The sequence below is a fragment of the Haliotis asinina genome, chromosome 7 (genome assembly GCF_037392515.1).
Source record: "Haliotis asinina isolate JCU_RB_2024 chromosome 7, JCU_Hal_asi_v2, whole genome shotgun sequence".
Taxonomy (NCBI): domain Eukaryota; kingdom Metazoa; phylum Mollusca; class Gastropoda; order Lepetellida; family Haliotidae; genus Haliotis; species Haliotis asinina.
Window position 1 is genome coordinate 25,620,570 of NC_090286.1, and position 20,583 is coordinate 25,641,152.

Genomic DNA, 20,583 nt, shown 5'->3' on the forward strand with positions numbered 1-20,583 from the left:
ACTGAGTGTGGCATTAAACACAGGATATCCTGGGTTTGTGAGGTCTAGACTAGATCATATACAGGCTGCCATGGGTACAGTGTAATCATACTGAGTGTGGCATTAAACACAGGATATCCTGGGTTTGTGAAGCCTAGACTAGATCATATACAGGCTGCCATGGGTACAGTGTAATCATACTGAGTGTGGCATTAAACACAGGATATCCTGGGTTTGTGAAGCCTAGACTAGATCATATACAGGCTGACATGGTACAGTGTAATCATACTGAGTGTGGCATTAAACACAGGATATCCTGGGTTTGTGAGGTCTAGACTAGATCATATACAGGCTGCCATGGTACAGTGTAATCATACTGAGTGTGGCATTAAACACAGGATATCCTGGGTTTGTGAAGCCTAGACTAGATCATATACAGGCTGCCATGGTACAGTGTAATCATACTGAGTGTGGCATTAAACACAGGATATCCTGGGTTTGTGAGGCCTAGACTAGATCATATACAGGCTACCATGGTACAGTGTAATCATACTGAGTGTGGCATTAAACACAGGATATCCTGGGTTTGTGAGGCCTAGACTAGATCATATACAGGCTGCCATGGTACAGTGTAATCATACTGAGTGTGGCATTAAACACAGGATATCCCGGGTTTGTGAGGTCTAGACTAGATCATATACAGGCTGACATGGTACAGTTTAATCCTACTGAGTGTGGCATTAAACATAGGATATCCTGGGTTTGTGAGGCCTAGACTGGATCATATACAGACTGCCATGGTACAGTTTAATCATAGTGAGTGAGGCATTAAACACAGGATATCATGGGTTTGTGAAACCTAGACTAGATCATATACAGACTGCCATGGTACAGTTTAATCATACTGAGTGTGGCATTAAACACAGCATATGCTGGGTTTGTGGGGCCTAGACTAGATCATATACAGGCTGCCATGGCACAGTTTAATCATACTGAGTGAGGCAATAAACGCAGGATATCCTGGGTTTGTGAGGCCTAGACTAGATCATATACAGGCTGCCATGGTACAGTTTAGATCATACTGAGTGTGGATCCGTTCTGTGTACCTGGCATTTCGTGTTTTATGTCTTTTCAAATAGGCAGATCGAGGAATCAAAGTCCCCAATCAGGGTTAGAAAACACCAGCAACACTAGAATAACGCTTAGTGTCTGAATATATATAGTTTTGATAGTAACAAATACACCCATTTTAAGTTGAAAACCAGCCCATGTTTGATTGGAAATTCAGAGCCTGGGGAAATCTAGACTTGGCAGAAGGGGAAAACAACGTTTCAGTTGCAGTTATATCTGAAGCATGCGCTAAAGAGACCCGATTTATTTTACGGACTGTCGTAATAGAGATTGATGTTGCTGAGTGTTGTGTCAGGCAAACAACACATTTTGAAAATTTCAGTTCCACTGTGTGTACGATTCATGTTTTCAAGAGTCAAGGCCCGACTCAATTACGGACTCGTCCTAGAGCTGAATGTTACCAAGTGTCTCTTTAAGCAACAAACAACATATTTTCTCAATTTCAGTTCTATCTGAGGACGAGGCATGTGCCAAAAAGATTCTGTCCGCCAGTGACCACGAGAAAATGAAAGACTGTGGAAAAGGTATTCAAAATTTCAACCAGGAGGCTTGGCAGGAGAACATGGAAACAGTCCTTGAACGCGCCATCGAAGCCAAGGTAGGATGATGCCCTATGTGCAGGATCCGGATTAGAATTGGCTTTTAGTAACCCAAGCGTGTCATATCTGGTCCAGACTCGATTGCTTACAGGTCAAACAAAAATGATGCCCTGAATATGACTTAAGACATCCGTATTTTCCATGTGTTTTTCATCTCCTGCCTCAACCAACATGACGGCCGAGCTGTAAAGTAGGGTCGCTCTGCGTCTGATATATACTAAGGGGGGAAAATAACGGATCACGTGAAAGAAGAATTATTCCTTTATATTTTTTCCAGCTTTCTTCACAATCTATGCGATACTAACGATTTGGAAGACATTGGAAAAAAACCCAAAGGAACACATTGCTCTCATGTGATCCTTGTGTTCCTTCAGTATATTTATTACAAATATAGAGGAAGAGGGATACAAGATAACCTGGTTTTATATAAGTTAGTTTTGTCATCATGACATACATAAATGGCCACAGCGGCGAGGACAAATGGGTATATAGCTTTTTATGATTTCACATCGGAGAGTAATTTCAGGGCAGGCGACAGGTGGAAAATAGCTGGAAATACGGAGAATGTTAAATTTGTTCCTAATAACCACAACATATTTATGAGAATTGGTAGTACTATGTATTCCTCATCATTGACGCCCAGCAAAGCAAGGGCACCATATGGACTTTAGGGCTCTTTACAAATTATGGCTAAATGATAGAACATGAACATAGTAACTATATATGTTCACAAACAAGACAGATATCTTAACAAGTTTTTAAAACTCAAGTTTTTAAAACTCAACTCAAGACATCGTGAGTGGACATATTAAAAATTCAATTACTCCCTCAAATCTAGGAAGTGACGTTTGTCTACTAATCTTTATTTTTGTAAAATAAGCTGAAATATCTGAAAGGTTATGCCGACAAAGCCAGCCTGATATTGATATTTTAAGGGGTTTGTTTTCTAAAAATAATAATAATGATAAAAGCACTGTTTATGGTATAGTTGCTGTTTTTCTTACAGTTTGATCAGAATCCCAAGCTCCATGCATCCCTTTTTGAAACACACCCTAAGATCCTGGTTGAGGCTTCCCCCGGGAACAAGAAGTGGGGCATTGGGCTGGCCAGCACAGACGTCAGAGCTCAGGACAAGAGTACGTGGAAGGGAAGTAATCTTTTGGGGTATGCCTTGACTCGTCTTCGGGATAAACTAATGAAACAGCCGCGGAGGCATCCAGCTGAAGCGAAGAAACACGTGGCAGCTGAGAAAGAGGGAGAAGCAACAGCGGACTCCGAGAACACAAAGAGCAAGACAGCGAAAAAGAAGAAAAAGAAGAAGAAGGCCCATAAAGCGGAAGAGGGGGCCGGGGACGCAGAGAGGCAGAGGGAGGGGGCTGTTGGAGACGAGGAAGCGGAGGATGGCGATGTCCATCCCAAGCGAAAGTGGTTTAGCGAAAAACAGGATCAGAATAATAAGAAACGTGAAAATGAACCAATGGGAAAAGGAGACTGCAATTCTAGGAGTCCAGTGGGAAACAAAGAAAATGAACCAAAGGGGCCAAGGTTGACAAGGGAGATAACACCTACCAAAACATGCAGCAACGAGTCAACAAACGGCGTTCACTTTAATCCCACGTACAGAGACAAAAGATATGAAGGATTGTCCGGACAAGACCAGTTGTTTTTATTCTACGGTCACAAGTCTCCATTCAGTCACCATCACCCAGCCAGGTTCGTGATTGATGGTGTGAAATTCAACTGTGGTGAACAATACATGATGTACCGGAAGGCTGGTGAGTCAACGCTGAAATGGAGTTGATTGGGCAGGAGAGGAGTGGAGCAGAGGGAGCGATGAGGTGGAGTGGAATGGGGAAGCATGGAGTGGACCGGAGGGTAGTGGATATTAGTGGAGTGGGGTGATTTAGTGGGTCGTGTTCGTATATGAGCGAGAGCGTACTGGTGGATGTGGAGTGAGTGAGTGCGGCCACAGACCCCCACTGCGGGTGAGAAAATCTTTAAACTAAGCGCTGGTTTACTAGCCAACCCCCCACTTGGATAGTAAAGCTCAATTTATCGATTTACTGACCCGTAGTGCGACCTGGTGCATGGGTGTGTGCGTGCGTGCGTGCGTGCGTGCGTGCGTGTGAGAGAGGGAGAGAGAGAGAGAGAGAGAGAGAGAGAGAGAGAGGTGGTAGTTGAGGGAGTGACTTATTGAAAGGTAGCTCCCGTTTAATCATTGTGATACTTCCACATGTATGTAAACTGATGGACAAAAGAAACGCTGGCAACATATTTTCTTATGAAATGAAAACGTAAGACAATATATGTAAGCAATTATGACTGTATATCAAAGAGATGGTAACTGGCAACAGGTGTACACGCTCTAACAAAAATATGGTGGATATTTAAGAAATTATAATGAATTTTGTTCAAGCAGTTGGATTGTCCATAAGTCGATCACACCGAAATCACCCAAAATTAAGAAAATGTCATCAGTATGGAGTGTGTCCACCTCTAGCACGAATGCACGCCCTGACACGACGTCTAACAGATGTAACCAGTCTCCTGGCAGTTGCTGGGGTGATTTGACGCCACTCCTCTTGCAGGGCTTGCGTTAACGTCTGTCGGTCATGAGGACGTTGTTGACGTTGCTTAAGACGTCTCCCGAGGTGATCCCACAGATGTTCTATCGGATTCAAGTCGGGGGATCTGGCTGGCCAAGGAAGAACCTGGATGTTATTAGCGTTCAGAAAGTCCCTTGTAACACGTGCACTGTGTGGAGTGGCGTTATCCTGTTGAAATAGAGTTCTTGGATTATTCTGTATGAAGGGAAGCACGACTGGTCTCAATACCTGGTTGATATATCCTTGAGCATTTAGATTACCATTAATGACAACCAAATCAGTCTTCCTGTCACCACAAATACCGCCCCATATCATCACACTGTCGCCACCATCGGGTTGCACCTCTTGAACACAACGACGTGACGTCCGTTCCCCTCTACGTCTGTACACGCGCACTCGGCCGTCAGCATTGAAGAGTTTGAATCTGCTTTCATCCGAACAAACCACTCTGTCCCACTGTCGTCTTTGCCAGAGTTGCACAGTTCGAGCCCACCTCAATCGGTTCCGTCGATGTTGCAGGGTCAAGGTCATTCCTCTGAATGGTCGATAAGCCCTCAGTCCATAATGGCGGAGACGTCGGGCCACGGTCTTCCTGCTGATGGGGTGTTGTAGTGCATCTCTTGCTGATGACGTAACAGTGAGGAATCTGTTACGAAGGTGAAGCAGACGTAAATAGCGGTCTTCATTTTGCGTTGTTACCCGCGGTCTTCCACTCCGTGGTCTGTCTGATGTCTGACCAGTCTGTCTGACACGTTGCACTAGTCTCTCTATCGTGGTTTTATGACAGCCCATGATTGTCGCAACCCTGGACTGGGTTGCACCCATCTCCAGCATTCCTATCGCTCTCTCGCGCTGTACAGATGTTAAACGTGGCATTCTTGTTCATCAAATCTAAACGGTCGAATGTCAGAGAAGAGTTTTAATCATTATTTATACCCGATCTTTGCACGAAATTTTCGTAAAAGCACTTTTGAAATTATATGCAAAAACGCAGATTTCACCCAAAAATCATGCTGCACGTTCATTACATGTTATCAGCCACGAAGGTTGGGTTTGCAAGAATGTTCCTATATTGCTGTAAACAATGTTTTTGAGTTTGAATCAGTTTTGCAACCAGGTTTGTGAAACCAGCGTTTCTTTTGTCCGTCAGTTTATTTCCGAACATCAGTATTTGACCTGACAATGATTGTCTGCGTAAATATAACCATAACACACCATTGGAACAGTTCTCAATACGTGCCTTGAGCGGTGAGCTCGGCATACATAGTGAAAGCGTTCCCTTGTCATGGCGAACTCCGGGGTCTGATTCCCCACACAGTAATAGCATGTAAAGCCGTTTCGGGGACCCCGCTGTAATATTGCTAAGAGTGGTCATCCACACCTTTTTTCAGGTTTGTCAATCACGGTTTGAGAATGTTCTGGATAAGATATAATATATCTCAGTGAGTAACCTCCAAAAATACGAGCTTTGGCAGTAGTGAAGTGGTTTTAACAATGTCACGACGGGGGACACCAGAAATGGGCACATATGTGGGGATCGAACCCGGGTTTTAGCATGAAGAGCGGATGTTTTATCGATGAGGGTACCCCAACGTTCCTTGGACTGGAGATGTAAGCATGGTTCACTATCAAAAGCATTTGTTTTCATTTGAAATATTTTCATTATTATCTGAGATACTCTGTACTAATTCCATCCGCCTATTTTACATTCATTATTATTGTGTCTATGTGTATATATATTTATTTTTTCCTTTTCTATCCTCGCTTTGTATTTCCAGTTACATTCAATGACAAAGACATTGAGCGGAAAGTAATGGCAACGGATAACCCTGCAGAACACAAGCGACTTGGAAGGATGATTCCCAATTTTGACATAAGAGTGTGGAAACAGTGCTGTCAGCAGGTTGTTGAACGGGCAAACATGGCCAAGGTGAGTGTGATATGCGCCGCTTTTAGCAATATTCAAACAGTATCACGACTGCAGACACAAGAAATTGGTTTCCCACATTGTACCCATGTAGGGAATCGAACCCGGATATTCGGTGTGGCGAGCGAACGCTTTAACCACCACGCCACACCGCCGCCATTGGACAAGGTGAGAATGCGTGAATGATGGAATGTTGCCAAACCTTGCTTGGAAACACGCTGTTGTTAATGGTGTTGAGGTCTTAATTGAGGAGTTAATACTGTAATGGTTCTGGTATATGTGTGTTGGATATGAAATTAATACTTACTTTTGTAACAGATCATTTACGAAATATAGAACTTTTATGGATAAGAATGTTCTGTTTATTGCATAGAATGATGTTCCAATGTAGGTTATCACATTCTTATCAAGCGAAGAGTGACCACATTAAAAGCTTGAGAGAAGAATCCTTCTAGAATGCTGATCAAACAATGGCAAACAGTTCAATTATTTTTCTGTGTAGCGGAAAGAGGTAGTGAGTATGGTGTATTTCGCTGACATTTCCATCATGTCCTACTGAACTTGTTTTCCTTAAACCATTCGAATTACAAGCAAAGTGGAAGCAACACTCATCCAAAGCCTTTCTATGTCTAAACCTTACGAAACCAAATGTTAGTGAGTGTGATCACTTTTACGCCGCTGCAAGTAATATCACGGCGGGGGACAGAAATGGACTTGATACATTGTACTTTAGTGTGGAACTGGAACTCGGGGGAACATTAACCTGAAGAAGAAAGAGTGATTTAATTTATATGTTAAATCAGCTTGGGAATATATATCCACATTTATATTATTTTTCAGTTTTCCCAGAATCCCTATTTGAAGAAGAAGCTGTTTAAAACACATCCGAAACTGATGGTTGAAGCGAGCCCCTCCGACTTTGTATGGGGTATTGGGCTTGACAGGGAGGACCCGTTGGCCTGGGACATGCAGAATTGGAAGGGGAAGAACCAGCTTGGATACATATTGACATATGTGAGGGACAAGTTGATGGAGGAGGAAAATTACCAGATGTAATAGAAAAGAGGAGATAAGAAACCGGATGGAATTATATAAAGAACCGGATGTAATGGAATAGATGGAGGGATGGAACCAGATGTAATGGAATAGGGGGAGGGAAGGACCAGGTGTGACAGAAAAGGGGTAGGGAGTGAACAAGATATAATACATCGAATGATAGAAATGATGAATGTAAAGTATTGTATAAGTTAACTTTTTAACTTTTTCTGGACAATGGTGTCTGGTTTCACCCGTTGTTCATATGGTCAGTGATTTCACTGTGTCAAATGATGTACAAAACCGTCATTATGTCCAAAACCCTATTTATGTTCCCTTTACACGGGGGCACATCGAGGCTGATACCAGTGCGAAAAGATTCGGTTCGATCTACGATCAAATGAAGTTTTAAAAAAACAACTTTCAGGATGTGAAGTTAGACATTGGTAGAAACGTTCCCGAATTCCATCAGTGCAACAAATGAAACAAGTCATTATTGGTCAGATAAACAGGTGATTGGTCGTCACATGTCATGTAATAAATGTTTAATGCAAATAAAATGATTGGTTCTTGCACACTTTTGCATATTTTCTGTGTATCAAGTCATTTCAATGAGACAGTTCTCAAGTGCAGATAGCTTACCTAAAGCTATTGTCAAGCATGTACTGTCCCAGCACACTCACTAGTCACACTAAAATATCACTTCCAGATTGATATATTTTGTAAAATATGAAAGATCTGAATCTTTAACACAGCGCTAACATACGGTCGTATGTTCAGCGGTGATGACTGTTATTACCCCGAATGATCCCAGCTGCCTGTGAGGTTAACAGTCACATAACTTATCCCACCGGGTACCCATTTACTGTTGGGTGAACGAAAGCAATTTTTAACAAACTCACTTGCCTGAGGTGAGACCACAAGTATCACATGTGCTTCGTTGTGGGGCAGGAGTAGAAAGGCTCAGGGGTCAAGCTGCCATATACGGTCACCCATCTTAAGCTTGTCCAGCTTGACCTGATCAAGTGAATACTAATGCATTGCGTGACAGTATCACAACTGGCTGGGTCTATTATTGCGAACGGGTCCACCTTTGTCAGTTGACTGTCAACATGTCCGAACAGCCGACACAAGGTTGCCGTTTGTCACATGAGTGTCGAGAAATCGTCAGCAATGTCCTACTGTTTTTTTCAAAAAGAAGCAACAGATGGTTGAATATTTCCAATATTTGCATGTTTCGCACGAACACGACATCAATAACATTCGCTGCTCCCATATTTGTTGAAGTTGACGCCACCTGGCTTTTATGCCACTGACCTCTCGGATCATGCATATGTAGAGTACTGTCGTAACTGGGATTTGGGTGTTAGTAAACCCTCGTACCAGTTACCTGTTACGACGACCGTTCTGCCTTATTGGGGGTGCTGCCAGCTCTGGTGGCATACTCGCTGGGTCTGTCCGGGGGGCTACATCTAGGAATAACTGGTCTGACGACCGGGATTCCTAACTAGCGCATATCATTCGTGTACTGGCACTGAGGCATACAATGAATAACTCAACACAAGTTTCTATACTCACATCGGTTTACTCGATCCCTCTCTTCATAACAATTGGTCTTGGCCTGGACAGGGTAGGGCAAGCTCACGGGATGTGAACGTTCTACTGTCTCTTCAACCCGCACCGCACCTCGCACCTTTTAGTGCTGACGGTATCTTTTTAAGGTGTTCGAGCCTGCTCCACCCTTGTCACATGACCCTCTACAATCTCTCTGATTCGTTAGAAGTTACATCATTCCCTGGTCTCATGTCGTACCTCGTGATTGGAAATCTCCCTTAATTCTAATCAGTGACTCAGATTTAATTGCTACTTGACGAATCTATTCTGTTGTGTTGTTTGACATTTATTCCCTTTTTCATCCCTTAATATATTACCCAATAGTAATAGCATTGGTGCTATGCCGAACTTACCGCAAATCTCAATGATAGATGTATAAATCGTTTCTTGTATACGATTGCAATTTTCACCTTATAACAGTACCTCAGGTCAAGCTGGCCAAGCAGTGAAGACTCAGCGCTCAATGTGGCTGAACTTTAACCTATTTGTGCTATCCATGCCCAAGACCACAGGCCAACATGTGCTCTTTGCACACAGACACTGCCATCTCAGCTTTGAAAAATATTGCGTTTCTGCCACAGATTTTACATTCCAAACATGGTAGGAGGCATGTGGTACCTTAGGTACTGTCAGAAATATAACAAAATTGTTGCGTTTATTTTACATTTAATTGTACACTTTATGTAATTGATATCTGAAAGTGTGAAATATCTGTTCTACTAAGTTCGGCCTAACTACAATTCCAGCGGCAGGGAGATGGGAAACGTAACAGAAGGGCTTTACTGATGACGGATTAGTGCAGAAATGAACAATGTGGACTTTACAACTTATTTGGCTTTATGCAAATTAGTGTGAGGTGATATTGTATTACAAAAGGACAATTTCTAAATGCCCATTTTGAAAATAGACTTAGCTTCATTATAAACGACAGCTGACGTAAAAAATAATAACTTTCAAGCTGAAACTATTAAAAATGTAGTTACCATTGATTCTGTCTGTCACTATACACAGAAACATAGTCTCAAAGCAAGCCCAGGGCGGTGTAGCAGATGATGGTTAGGGTCGGGCACGAGGATAGAGATATAAGCTAATATATGACTATCCCTTAGAGGAATTAAACTGTGGAAGCAGACGGCATGTCATAACAGTTTACAAATAATATCCAACCCTGTCGATCTTCGGGTGGTTATGCTACCTATATGTTTTGAGACAAGTGATACGATACGTTTCTGTGTGTATCAGGTATAATACTCCTTTAAACGTCTCATAATCTTTATGAAAGAAGGACACGTAAGATGAGACATATTCGGCACATGAAAAAGCAAAACATCTTTGAGGTGACCCCTTGAGCCACTAGGCAGCGAATGCTTTTCGTGCCAATGGTACGTCGTCATACCTGTCTGGGCGACATTACTGCCATTTATAGTCTATCTATTGTTTTCAGCAGCTAGTCGTATTTTAATAAGTTTTGCCCGGTTTCACGACATGTTTTTTTGTGTGTGGATAACCTCTCACGCATCTCACTTACTGCCCACTTAGGCCAAAGTGAGCTATTTTGACATATATATCGTATTTGTAGTTGTGTCATTTTTAGGGATACAGAGTAACAGCATGAAAACATTTTTTTCTATTTCCGACTTTAATTGATTTCTCACCATGAACAAACTTATATTTACGCAGTATTTTGATCCATAAAATACTTTTTACGAACTGTTGCAGGAATGACTTATGCGCTCAAATACAAGTGTCCTCAATTTTTGTACTCAAAAAATATTCTAAAATTAGGGGATGGTTGGGGGTGTCATTGATTTTGTACATGACATGCAGGAGAGGGGTCATTTACTTTACATTATGAACAGGTCCTTACTTTCACGGTTTTAAACATACTGCTTGACAAGTATAGGATGAGCCAGCGCAGTGAACGCGTTTGTGACAAGCAGGCGGGGCAAGTAATCTGGACGAAAACACTTGGTTGCTCCAGGTAAATATGCGATTAAACACATGCAATACATGCTGGCCGTGGCGTGAAATCAATACCGATACTGTTTAAAACGTGTGTCGCAGAGCGATTTAGTTCAGCAAAACACCATCACGACACAATTCGCAAAGGAAATTGAACTTTTCAAAATTTAGACGACAACCTGTTTCCCTCTTGTTTCAAATGGAATGTTCTGTGGGATGTTCCCATATATGCAAATTGGGGTCATTTGTCAGGTCGTGGCTCATCTAATATTTGTCAAGCAGTAGTATTTTGAGAGTTCACAGAAAGTCTGGGTTAAACCACGGGGACATCCATCACTTTCTTACGATATCTGAGTTCTTCATAAAGTTGATGGCAGAGATCAAAGCTTACAGGAGTGTATAGCTGTTTGGAGGAACAACAGCCATGCTCAAAGCTTAATCTGTCAGCATGTGTGTGTACACTTTGTGTATAACACTTCAATGGTGGCGTTAAGTACAGATAAATTATTAAGTATACAGTTTAGGTATAGATAGTGGATATATGTAAATAGTGGTATTTGTAACTTTCGAAATTATGAATAATGATATATTTATTCGTTGATATACTGATAAAATATCAGTAATAAAAATACCATTATCCCTAACTCATTTTGTCAAGTATACTTGCACTTATCTAGGAATGTGAGGGTGTACATGCGTACATGAATGAGTATGCGCGTGAGGGCTCGTGCGTCTTCTCCTTCATGAATATCACTTTGTTGAAGCGTTGTGGGATATTCTTAAACTATTTATATTCATCTCTAAACAAATAACCTAGAGACCTTGTACTAGCCGAGAGCCGCGATGCGGTCCTATACAGTCAAGACATGACCCTGCATCGCGGCCGAGAACACCACCTTCATAAATCCTATTCAGATTCTAGCGGCCGATTACCCCTCGTATTTTCTTGAGATTTTTTAAATATACTTCCCTTGGGTTTTTGACTGAAAAGTCGATACCGATCTACTCCCAGATAATTTCCCTACACATACACGTAACTGTCATGTTTTTATGATCATGCGTTTATATATTAATGGGCATGTTACCCGTAAACTTCGTGTTTCAACGATAGCGAGCTGACATGTTGACATGCTATGCGCATGCGCCAAATTTCTATAGTCTGTATCGGAAGATGTTCTGCATTAGTGGTACGCAAAACTCACTCTCGTCTCATGTTTCGCGCGCTCGTACTTAGGTTACAATCACTCTTAATGTCTAACGTATTTATCTGTTTTTGTGCCATGATTTATAGCTTTTCTTTGCAGAGAGGATTCCATTCACATCCAAACGAAAAAGACGTTTAGGTGGGATCAAGCACATTTATTTTTGTACAATATAGTGCTCAGGACACTTAAGGAAGCACGATCTTGTCGTTTTCACTATCATTTTTCACTTCGACACATGTCCAAGAATTTCAAACATTCTCAAAATTTACATTCTTGTATTGTTAACAAAATCCAAGCAGGCCTAAGTGTAAGATAAGAATGTTATTACTAGTATTAGTTTTTACACTTATAAATAATATTTTGCCGGATAATATGAATGTTTGAACTTAATCTGTGAGTGAATTTGATCGTGTTTGTGCAGACGTATTGCTTGTTGCAAGGTAATTTGACTTCAGACGTCATTACATTTTTCTTTTAATCATAAAAAATGAGGGTGTTCTATTATGCATTTTGTTTAGTACCGGAATAATTTTCTATCCGTTTTATAAGGTTGTGCACCCGTAAAGATCCGGGATATATTTAAATTTTCAGCATCACATGTCTGTCGCAAGAGGCGACTAACGGAATCGGATGGTCAGGCTCGCTGACTTTGTCCACACATATCATCGTATTCCATTTGTGGTGTTCACGCTGTTGATCTCTGGATTGTGTGGTCGAAGCTCGATTATTTACAGACCGGCGCCATATGGTTGGAATATTGATGAGTGCAGCTTAAAACTAAACTCACTCACTCAGTTATACTTGGTTGTTCCTCAATGATTTTACATGTGTAGGTTTAAATAAAATATGAATGATATTTTCAGGTTCAGCTTTGCAGAAAGAATACAGAGAAACTACAATTTTAAATTTGAACGACTTTATCTGTTGTCAGCATCCTAATTTCTGTGAATAACACGGTGTTGTAGTCATCTTAGCTTTGTCTTCTTCGTTGCTATTACTTACTGACGTTTTCAAATTATCTTTCGATATTTATGTATCAGTATCCTTTTGCCATTTTGATTAACTGATTTTTATCTATTTTTCCCCTTTAAACACCATCCTCTAAGCAACAGCATAAATTAACCTGCATCCTCCCCCTGTAGTATGAAGTTCTGAGGTTATATGTATATGGATTTAATGCTTTCCCCAATATACAATCAAATGATACAGATTCAGTTTCCACATCATAGGATTTTTTATGGATTTGATAATATGTTTTCCAAGAAAAAATACTTGAAAGGAGATATTAGAACAACAGATTGGTACAATGTTTCACTGTAGGAAAGTTATTAGTATTTCTTATTAACAGACATATTCATTAGAAATTATCCTGGTTATGAAATTTATATTACATACGTGTTATATGACGTATATATTATTATGGACAAAGGCGTTTAATGACTCTAGGTGTGCGTTCGTTACTAACTTTTAACGATATAATCGTTTTTTTTGGTTTTTTTCTGTTTTTGTTTGTTTTTGGGGGTTTTGTTTATAATATATACGGCGTATTCACTTTCAATTGCCAAAGAAACTTTACTTCTGCAAAAACTGTACCAAAAATTAAAAAGAAAAGAAAACAAAACAAAAACAAAACGACCCAACAACACAAAAACGCGTAATTTACGTGTAGACATTGAAACACATGGTAAATTATTCCGTTGTTTATCTGTCAGGACATTCAAATGGTGAGTGATTGATAACTACACTGGCAATATTTCAGCCATATGGTGACTAAAACAATTCATTTATTAAACCCGTGGAAGCGATTTGAAGTTGTCAAACAACAATCAAGCTTCAGGTAATCTCAGATTTGTTCTTTTATATGTCAGAAGTGAGGGCCGGTGGGATATGTCATCTTCTAATGAGTGAGTTAATATTTAACGTCACATCGGCAATATTGCAGCCATATCGTGACGAGAACATACGTGATATAAAAACGAAATATATATGTATAGTATGAAGAACCTGTCGACCAAAGGACAGTAAAACCACTAGTCTATCACAGTTAGTATTTAAAACTAGCGCGTCTTCTAAGCGTCTTCTACTGACTCATAAAAACAGATAAAGTTATATTATAGAAAGGACAGGAAAATAACTAGATTATCACTGATAGAGAATTAAATTAAAATAACGAAAAGAAATTAAGAAAAGGACTGGGGATACGCACCAACTAAAGGTAGATCACCGGGTATCTCGGTGACTTACAGTAATTTGTCTACCTGCATGGACCTTATCTGGATTTACATGATCTCTTGTACCGATGGCGATAGTAGTCAAATCTAGCCATATTTGGAAATCACAAAAATGACTCGTTTAAAAAATCTGGTAAGTTTGCATTTACTTAAGTTCGTGAGGTAGGAACTGTCTCAGGACAATACTTTTACACTACTTCAACATCCTTTGAGGACAGAGCCGCAAACAATCTCAGTTGCTAATTTAAACTACCAATTACAAAAGAAAAAATATATCTAACAACAGCAACCCTCTCTGCAAAGAAAAGCTATAAATCATGGCACAAAAACAGATAAATTCGTTATACATAAGAGTGATTGTAACTGAAGTACGAGCGCGCGAAACATGAGACGAGAGTGAGTTTTGCGTACCACTAATGCAGAACATCTTCCGATACAGACTATAGAAATTTGGCGCATGCGCATAGCGTGTCAACATGTCAGCTCGCTATCGTTGAAACGCGAAGTTTACGGGTAACATGCCCATTAATATATAAACGCATGATCATAAAAACATGACAGTTACGTGTATGTGTAGGGAAATTATCTGGGAGTAGATCGGTATCGACTTTTCAGTCAAAAACCCACGGGAAGTATATTTAAAAAATCTCAAGAAAATACGAGGGGTAATCGGCCGCTAGAATCTGAATAGGATTTATGAAGGTGGTGTTCTCGGCCGCGATGCAGGGTCATGTCTTGACTGTATAGGACCGCATCGCGGCTCTCGGCTAACCTTGTACCAGACGAACACCCCCAGCTAACGCCCAGCGATCTAAATTGACTAAGCACATCGATCAGGTGTTCCAGCAGAGTTGCCTCCCTTTCGAACCCGGAAGTGTCGTAAGTTTGCCGAAATGGAAACTAGCCGATTTAGCGGTTTATAACCCACTAACAGATCGACGTAAAAGGTCGATCGCTCCTGGCTGTTATCAGCATGGCAGAAACCAAACCAGTCAAAATACCTGAATCTAAGGCGAACCTCAAGCGTAAACTCGTCGATGCACCACCAGTCCCTGAGAAGAAACAACGTAAAAACGACAACAAAACCAACGACACACTCAGCAAGGGCGGTCTTTCACAATCGCACCGACACATTAATGGGAGGGAGAATTTTGAGTTTTTCTACGGCAATAAGTCGCCCTTCAGTCAACACTACCCAGCCACATTCACGATAGAGGGTGTAACATTCAACTGTGCTGAACAGTACATGATGTATCAGAAGGCTGGTGAGTGTTGCTGTATCGATTTACCGTATTACCTCGATTAATAGTATTAGGCGCCGCATCTCCCACGTACCCCAGTGATTAATCACAGCTTGTACGTTCAGTTACCTGAACCTGGATCTCTTGTAGAGGCCCGGACCATAATTTCATAGAACAATAACACAATATAATACAGTCTGGGTAAACATGGTCTCAATACTTATCGTGTAACAATTAATACTGTGACTAAGTTTAGTTAGACTGAAATGTAATGATGGTAATAATTATCTGATGATTCGTCATTGCATGACGCTGGTTCAACGGCTTGCCAGAAATAAATTAATCAACATATAGGAGAAATACACCCTGTGGGTATGTTGGCACAGACTTCAGTATATGATGAACAGCTTTGTTAGTATGACTACGACAAACGAATACCAACTCCCCTTAATGCAGCTTTTATGACGAGTTTGTCCAACAACGATAATTATAATAATTATAATATTTAACGCGTTGGTTAGAGTGACTTGTGTTTTACGTGATGTTTAGCAATGTTCCAGCAACATCAAGGCAGGGGACACCTGACATCGGCATCACACACTGTATCCATATGGGGAGTCAAACCAGGGCCTTCAGTGTGACGAGCGAACATTTTAACCACTAGGCTACCCCTCGCTGAATGGAAGAGAAGATGTATAGGTCAGAAACAATTATGATAAATTACGTATCGACTCATGGTCATTGGTTAGAATCGATATCCAACTCTGCTGCTGTAAGGTGAATCGACTGTGTGATCCAGTTGCCCCAAAGGTTTTGGACTTCTATAATCGCTCACTGGTTTGCTTGTTCCAGGTGTAGTTATTTAATTCCTGCTGCGATGTGACGGTCATGATGCCAGGAGAACGATAGCCATTTCCTTTTGATTTCTGTTTAAGTTCCACAATGTATCTACTTTCAGTGTTGTTTAAGGACGAAGAATATAAGAAGAAAATCATGTCAACATCAAATCCCAAGGAACAAAAGCGCCTTGGTCGGAAAGTGCGGAACTTCGATAAGAAAGTATGGGGACAGAATTGTGTTGGGATTGTTGAACGTGCCAACACGGCCAAGGTGAGGCCACAAGTGGGACAAACGTTCCCTACTGACAAATATAAACTGAATATATGACGAATGATTGTAGGGCAGGTATAAATGTAATTCAGCTAAACAGAATTCTGGAATTCTTTGATTTGATTTGATAATCTTCCAGGTGGGAACAGTTGGTCAGTATGAAACTGGATCACACATTTTATGAAGTATCCATAAAAGGCTTTCCAGGTTTTGCTTTGTGATTATTTTGCCTTGACTATACATATAGCATGCGTAGAAAATATAACTTGCCCGATCTTATTGTTTCTGGACAGGGGCGTCATGCAATTACAATTATTCCATTCAGCAAAAGAAATAACGGATATTGGATTTACCAGACCAATAAAATGCAAATGATGAAGCCAAAGATAAAGCCAGATGGTGAAGAGAAATTTAGGGATAATATGAGAATTTATTCCATTGGTTTCGTTTCATCTGTATGGATACATTTTACTCTTTCCCCATAAGCAATGGCTTTGGCTGGTGGTATGCTAGCAAAATGAAATGTCCCCTATTTTTGTAATGTTATACTTATATAAATAGGGGCAAGTTAAAAGCGTGTGTTGGCACATAGAAGCCGAGGGTTCATTTCCCTACATGGATACAACGTGCGAAGTCTGTTCTGGTGTCACCCTTTGGAATATTGCTAAAGGCAGCATATAAACATGCTAACTCCTGTGAGACAAGTAATAATGTCGTGAAGTATTTAACAGCCATGATTTTTGGGGTTTTTTTCCAGTTCTCTCAAAACCAGGACCTGAAGAAGCAGCTTCTGGCCACATCCCCTAAACTGATGGTAGAATGTAGCCCTAGGGATCGCTTGTGGGGCATTGGCCTTGGCAGAAGCAACCCCAAAGCTTGGGACACCAAGACGTGGCGGGGGAAGAACCTCCTTGGGTACGCCCTGACTGCTGTCAGGAGCAGACTGGAGAAGAGACATGGTGATGAAGACGGAGGAGCAGAAATGGTTGAGGAGAATAAAAGAACAGCTGAGATAGATGAAGAAGGAACGCAGGTCGAAGAGAAGAATGTGGATGGAAAGAAAGGGAAGGACTGAGATGTCATGAGACAAGTGTGTCTACGTACGTGCGTGCGGGTGGTGTGTGTGTGCATGTGTGTGAGAGAGAGAGAGAGGGAGAGAGAGAGAGATTTTTATGGAAGATAGAGGGGTCCGTTTACGTTTGGTTGCAATTATACACGAGGTTGTGTTTTATTATTATGCACATATTTCATTGTTGTTTTTGCCATTAAATGATAAATTAGACTCTGTCGTGTTTTACATCATTATTGTTGTGCTGTCGCTTACTGAAAAGTCCAGAATACGGGTCGGGTCGACAGGCTTACACCTATGAATGGAACTGTTTGTCGAAGTGTAGGTCAAACACAAAGCAATAAGAAGCGGCTTCATGGGTTACACAACAGCCATAAAACACCGGACAAATTATTTCATTCAGTTGGACAACAGTTCGGAAGACAGTCAAGCGTATTCGTTAAAAAGGGCACGATGCAGATTATGTATCCCCCATATCTCCAGGGCATACGTTCCGATAAGTTGCCACTCCTCTCTGGATGCATCTAAGGGTAAGCCTCATAAATCTATAACCTCCTTTGGTTGGCTTTTCATTCAGTCAGTTGTATACGCTGAGAAGTTGAGCGAACCAATCACGACTCACTTTCGGTTTTTAAATTATCTGACCGATTGAACTTGGCAACACGAACCATGCAGATGGCAGAAGGAGTTCCTGCATATATTTGTTATATTTTCGGACCTAGCAGTGTGTGTGTAAGAAAGAGGTATAACGAGGTCAACACAAGTTCGTTTCAGTGCCATCAATTTATCGTAGTTGTTTTTGCGTTTCGGTCGTGTACATGATGCAATAAACTAAATTCTGTAAGTTGGCGCTACAAATACTGAGCAGGGATTTTAGGTCGAAATATAAAAATCACGTTTTTGTGTAACTTCCGAAGAGCTTATCTCCCAAAGTACGGCTTCGGTTTTAGTGTTCTGCGCCTCATGGTGTAGTTAAATATATTGGCTTGACATATGTGTATAGTCTCAGTGGGGTATACATAGTAAACATTGTTAATTCAGACAAACAAGTTTTATTCAGTAAAGGGACCTGAATGTTAGTTCCTGCTGAAACGAACTACAGTCTATAGGTGGATCGAACTGGCAACGCCCCTTAACCCCTGCCGTAGACACTGTACCGTGGCAAACAGGTATTATGATAACAGAAATGTGATAACATTCTTATCTGTTGATTGCGTGTTGTATAACTATGTGCATGTCATGAATGATTCATACATGTCTCCTTTTACTCCCTAGCGCTAAACCAGGCGAATCAGTCCGAATGTCACTCGTCATGACTCGCCTCTTTCCGTGAACTGCATTCGGAGTAACACGAATGATCATGAATAGCCTCACGCCATACCCCTGCGTTATTGTATACTACGGTATTGTCGTTAATAAATATGAATAATATAAACATGCGTAATTCATCCAATGTTTACTATACAACAGGGTGGGCTATTCACATGTCGCGCGAAAAAAACTGTAACATTTTTATAATGTGCCATTATTGAGTGTGTGAAGTCCGCTGTATGTTGTGTTTGCAAACCAACGATCAAAATCAGCGGATCCGCTAACGAACAAGAGACACAACTCCCCAATTGGGTAACCAAGCCCCTTGGTTACCGGAAAAATGAAAACCCGGTTTAGCGTTGTACCACCACACAGTATTCGACTCAGAATACCATCCGTACCTTATCCATATCCAAATGGAAGGAATGTAGATTAGATGGCCACAATGGCTGTCGCTTATGGCAGATTTATTGAAGTATGTGTATACATGTACTCGAACTGTTTCAGTTTTATCCTCATCCTCAAAATGTCTCTTGGGGTACCAGCAAAGGAGAATCATTTCAAAGAAAAAGATCTTAATTTCTTTTCTTTAACATTCGAATAAGGTGGAAACAATACTCAAAGCAATATCCCAAGGTTTTCTTAGTCTATATTATGCGAAACCAAGTGTGAGCGTGTGAGTGTGAGTGAGCTTTATCACGGCGGGGGGAATACACAAGGAATGTGTAACACATTGTACCCAATGTGGGGAATCGAACACGGGTCTTCGGCTGGGCGAGCGAATGCTTTAACCATTAGACTCACCACCGCGTCTATTTGACTAAGTGTAAGTCTGGAGCTAGAAATAAAAAAACAAAGAAAGCACGTATATATATTTATTTATATTGCAAATGCTATCCACATGGCAATTGTTGAAAGTATCATTCTAATTCGAACGCAGATAGTATTTGGTAACGGGTTTTAATTACGGAAGGATCATATTATATGAAATACGGTACATAAGCCCAAATATGAATAGGTCGCATGTACGGTTCTTCAACAAAGCAGACGATATATCGATACAACAGACGTCTTGGAAGCGGATAAAGCAAAAGCGAAAGTAGAATACTGGGAAGACTCCGTTGTCGGCGAGCCATACATTGTTAAGGAGACATTTACTCCTATCGATAAGGTAAACTGTAACCTCATGAATTCATGTGATATTTCACATACAGGCACTGGTGATCTAATTCTGAAAGGAATTTCCATGTGGAGTACCCCTCCTTGTCTATTAACTGGTAGCGATCAAAAGTAATGTCAAGTCATAAACGGAAGAGGGAGAATGAAGATGTCGAGGTTGGTCCAGCCAAACGACGGAGAAATGAAAGTCACCTTCAAGCAAGATCACCCTACAGACACAACTTTCACCGCGGTGATAGATTCCCTGGAGGACAATCACAGAAATATGAACTGTTCTTTGGCTGGAAGTCCCCTTTCAGTCAACACCATCCAGTCAAGTTCATAGTTGAAGGCAAAGAATTCAACTGTGCAGAACAGTATTACATGTATAGGAAGGCAGGTGAG

The 20,583-nt window shown here is 40.9% G+C and overlaps 1 protein-coding gene across 1 annotated transcript in view; it reads left to right on the forward strand.

Annotated features, from left to right (window-relative positions):
• LOC137291923 (uncharacterized) overlaps window positions 1-20,583 on the forward strand; it is a 52,635-nt gene that overhangs the window by 17,104 nt on the left and 14,948 nt on the right. The window contains exons 10-18 of the mRNA XM_067823480.1: window positions 1,557-1,708; window positions 2,716-3,484; window positions 6,094-6,245; window positions 7,083-7,294; window positions 12,480-12,498; window positions 15,224-15,554; window positions 16,489-16,640; window positions 17,398-17,712; window positions 20,302-20,578. Coding sequence (XP_067679581.1) covers window positions 1,557-1,708; window positions 2,716-3,484; window positions 6,094-6,245; window positions 7,083-7,294; window positions 12,480-12,498; window positions 15,224-15,554; window positions 16,489-16,640; window positions 17,398-17,712; window positions 20,302-20,578 — 2,379 coding nt within the window. The remainder of the gene's footprint in view (window positions 1-1,556; window positions 1,709-2,715; window positions 3,485-6,093; window positions 6,246-7,082; window positions 7,295-12,479; window positions 12,499-15,223; window positions 15,555-16,488; window positions 16,641-17,397; window positions 17,713-20,301; window positions 20,579-20,583) is intronic.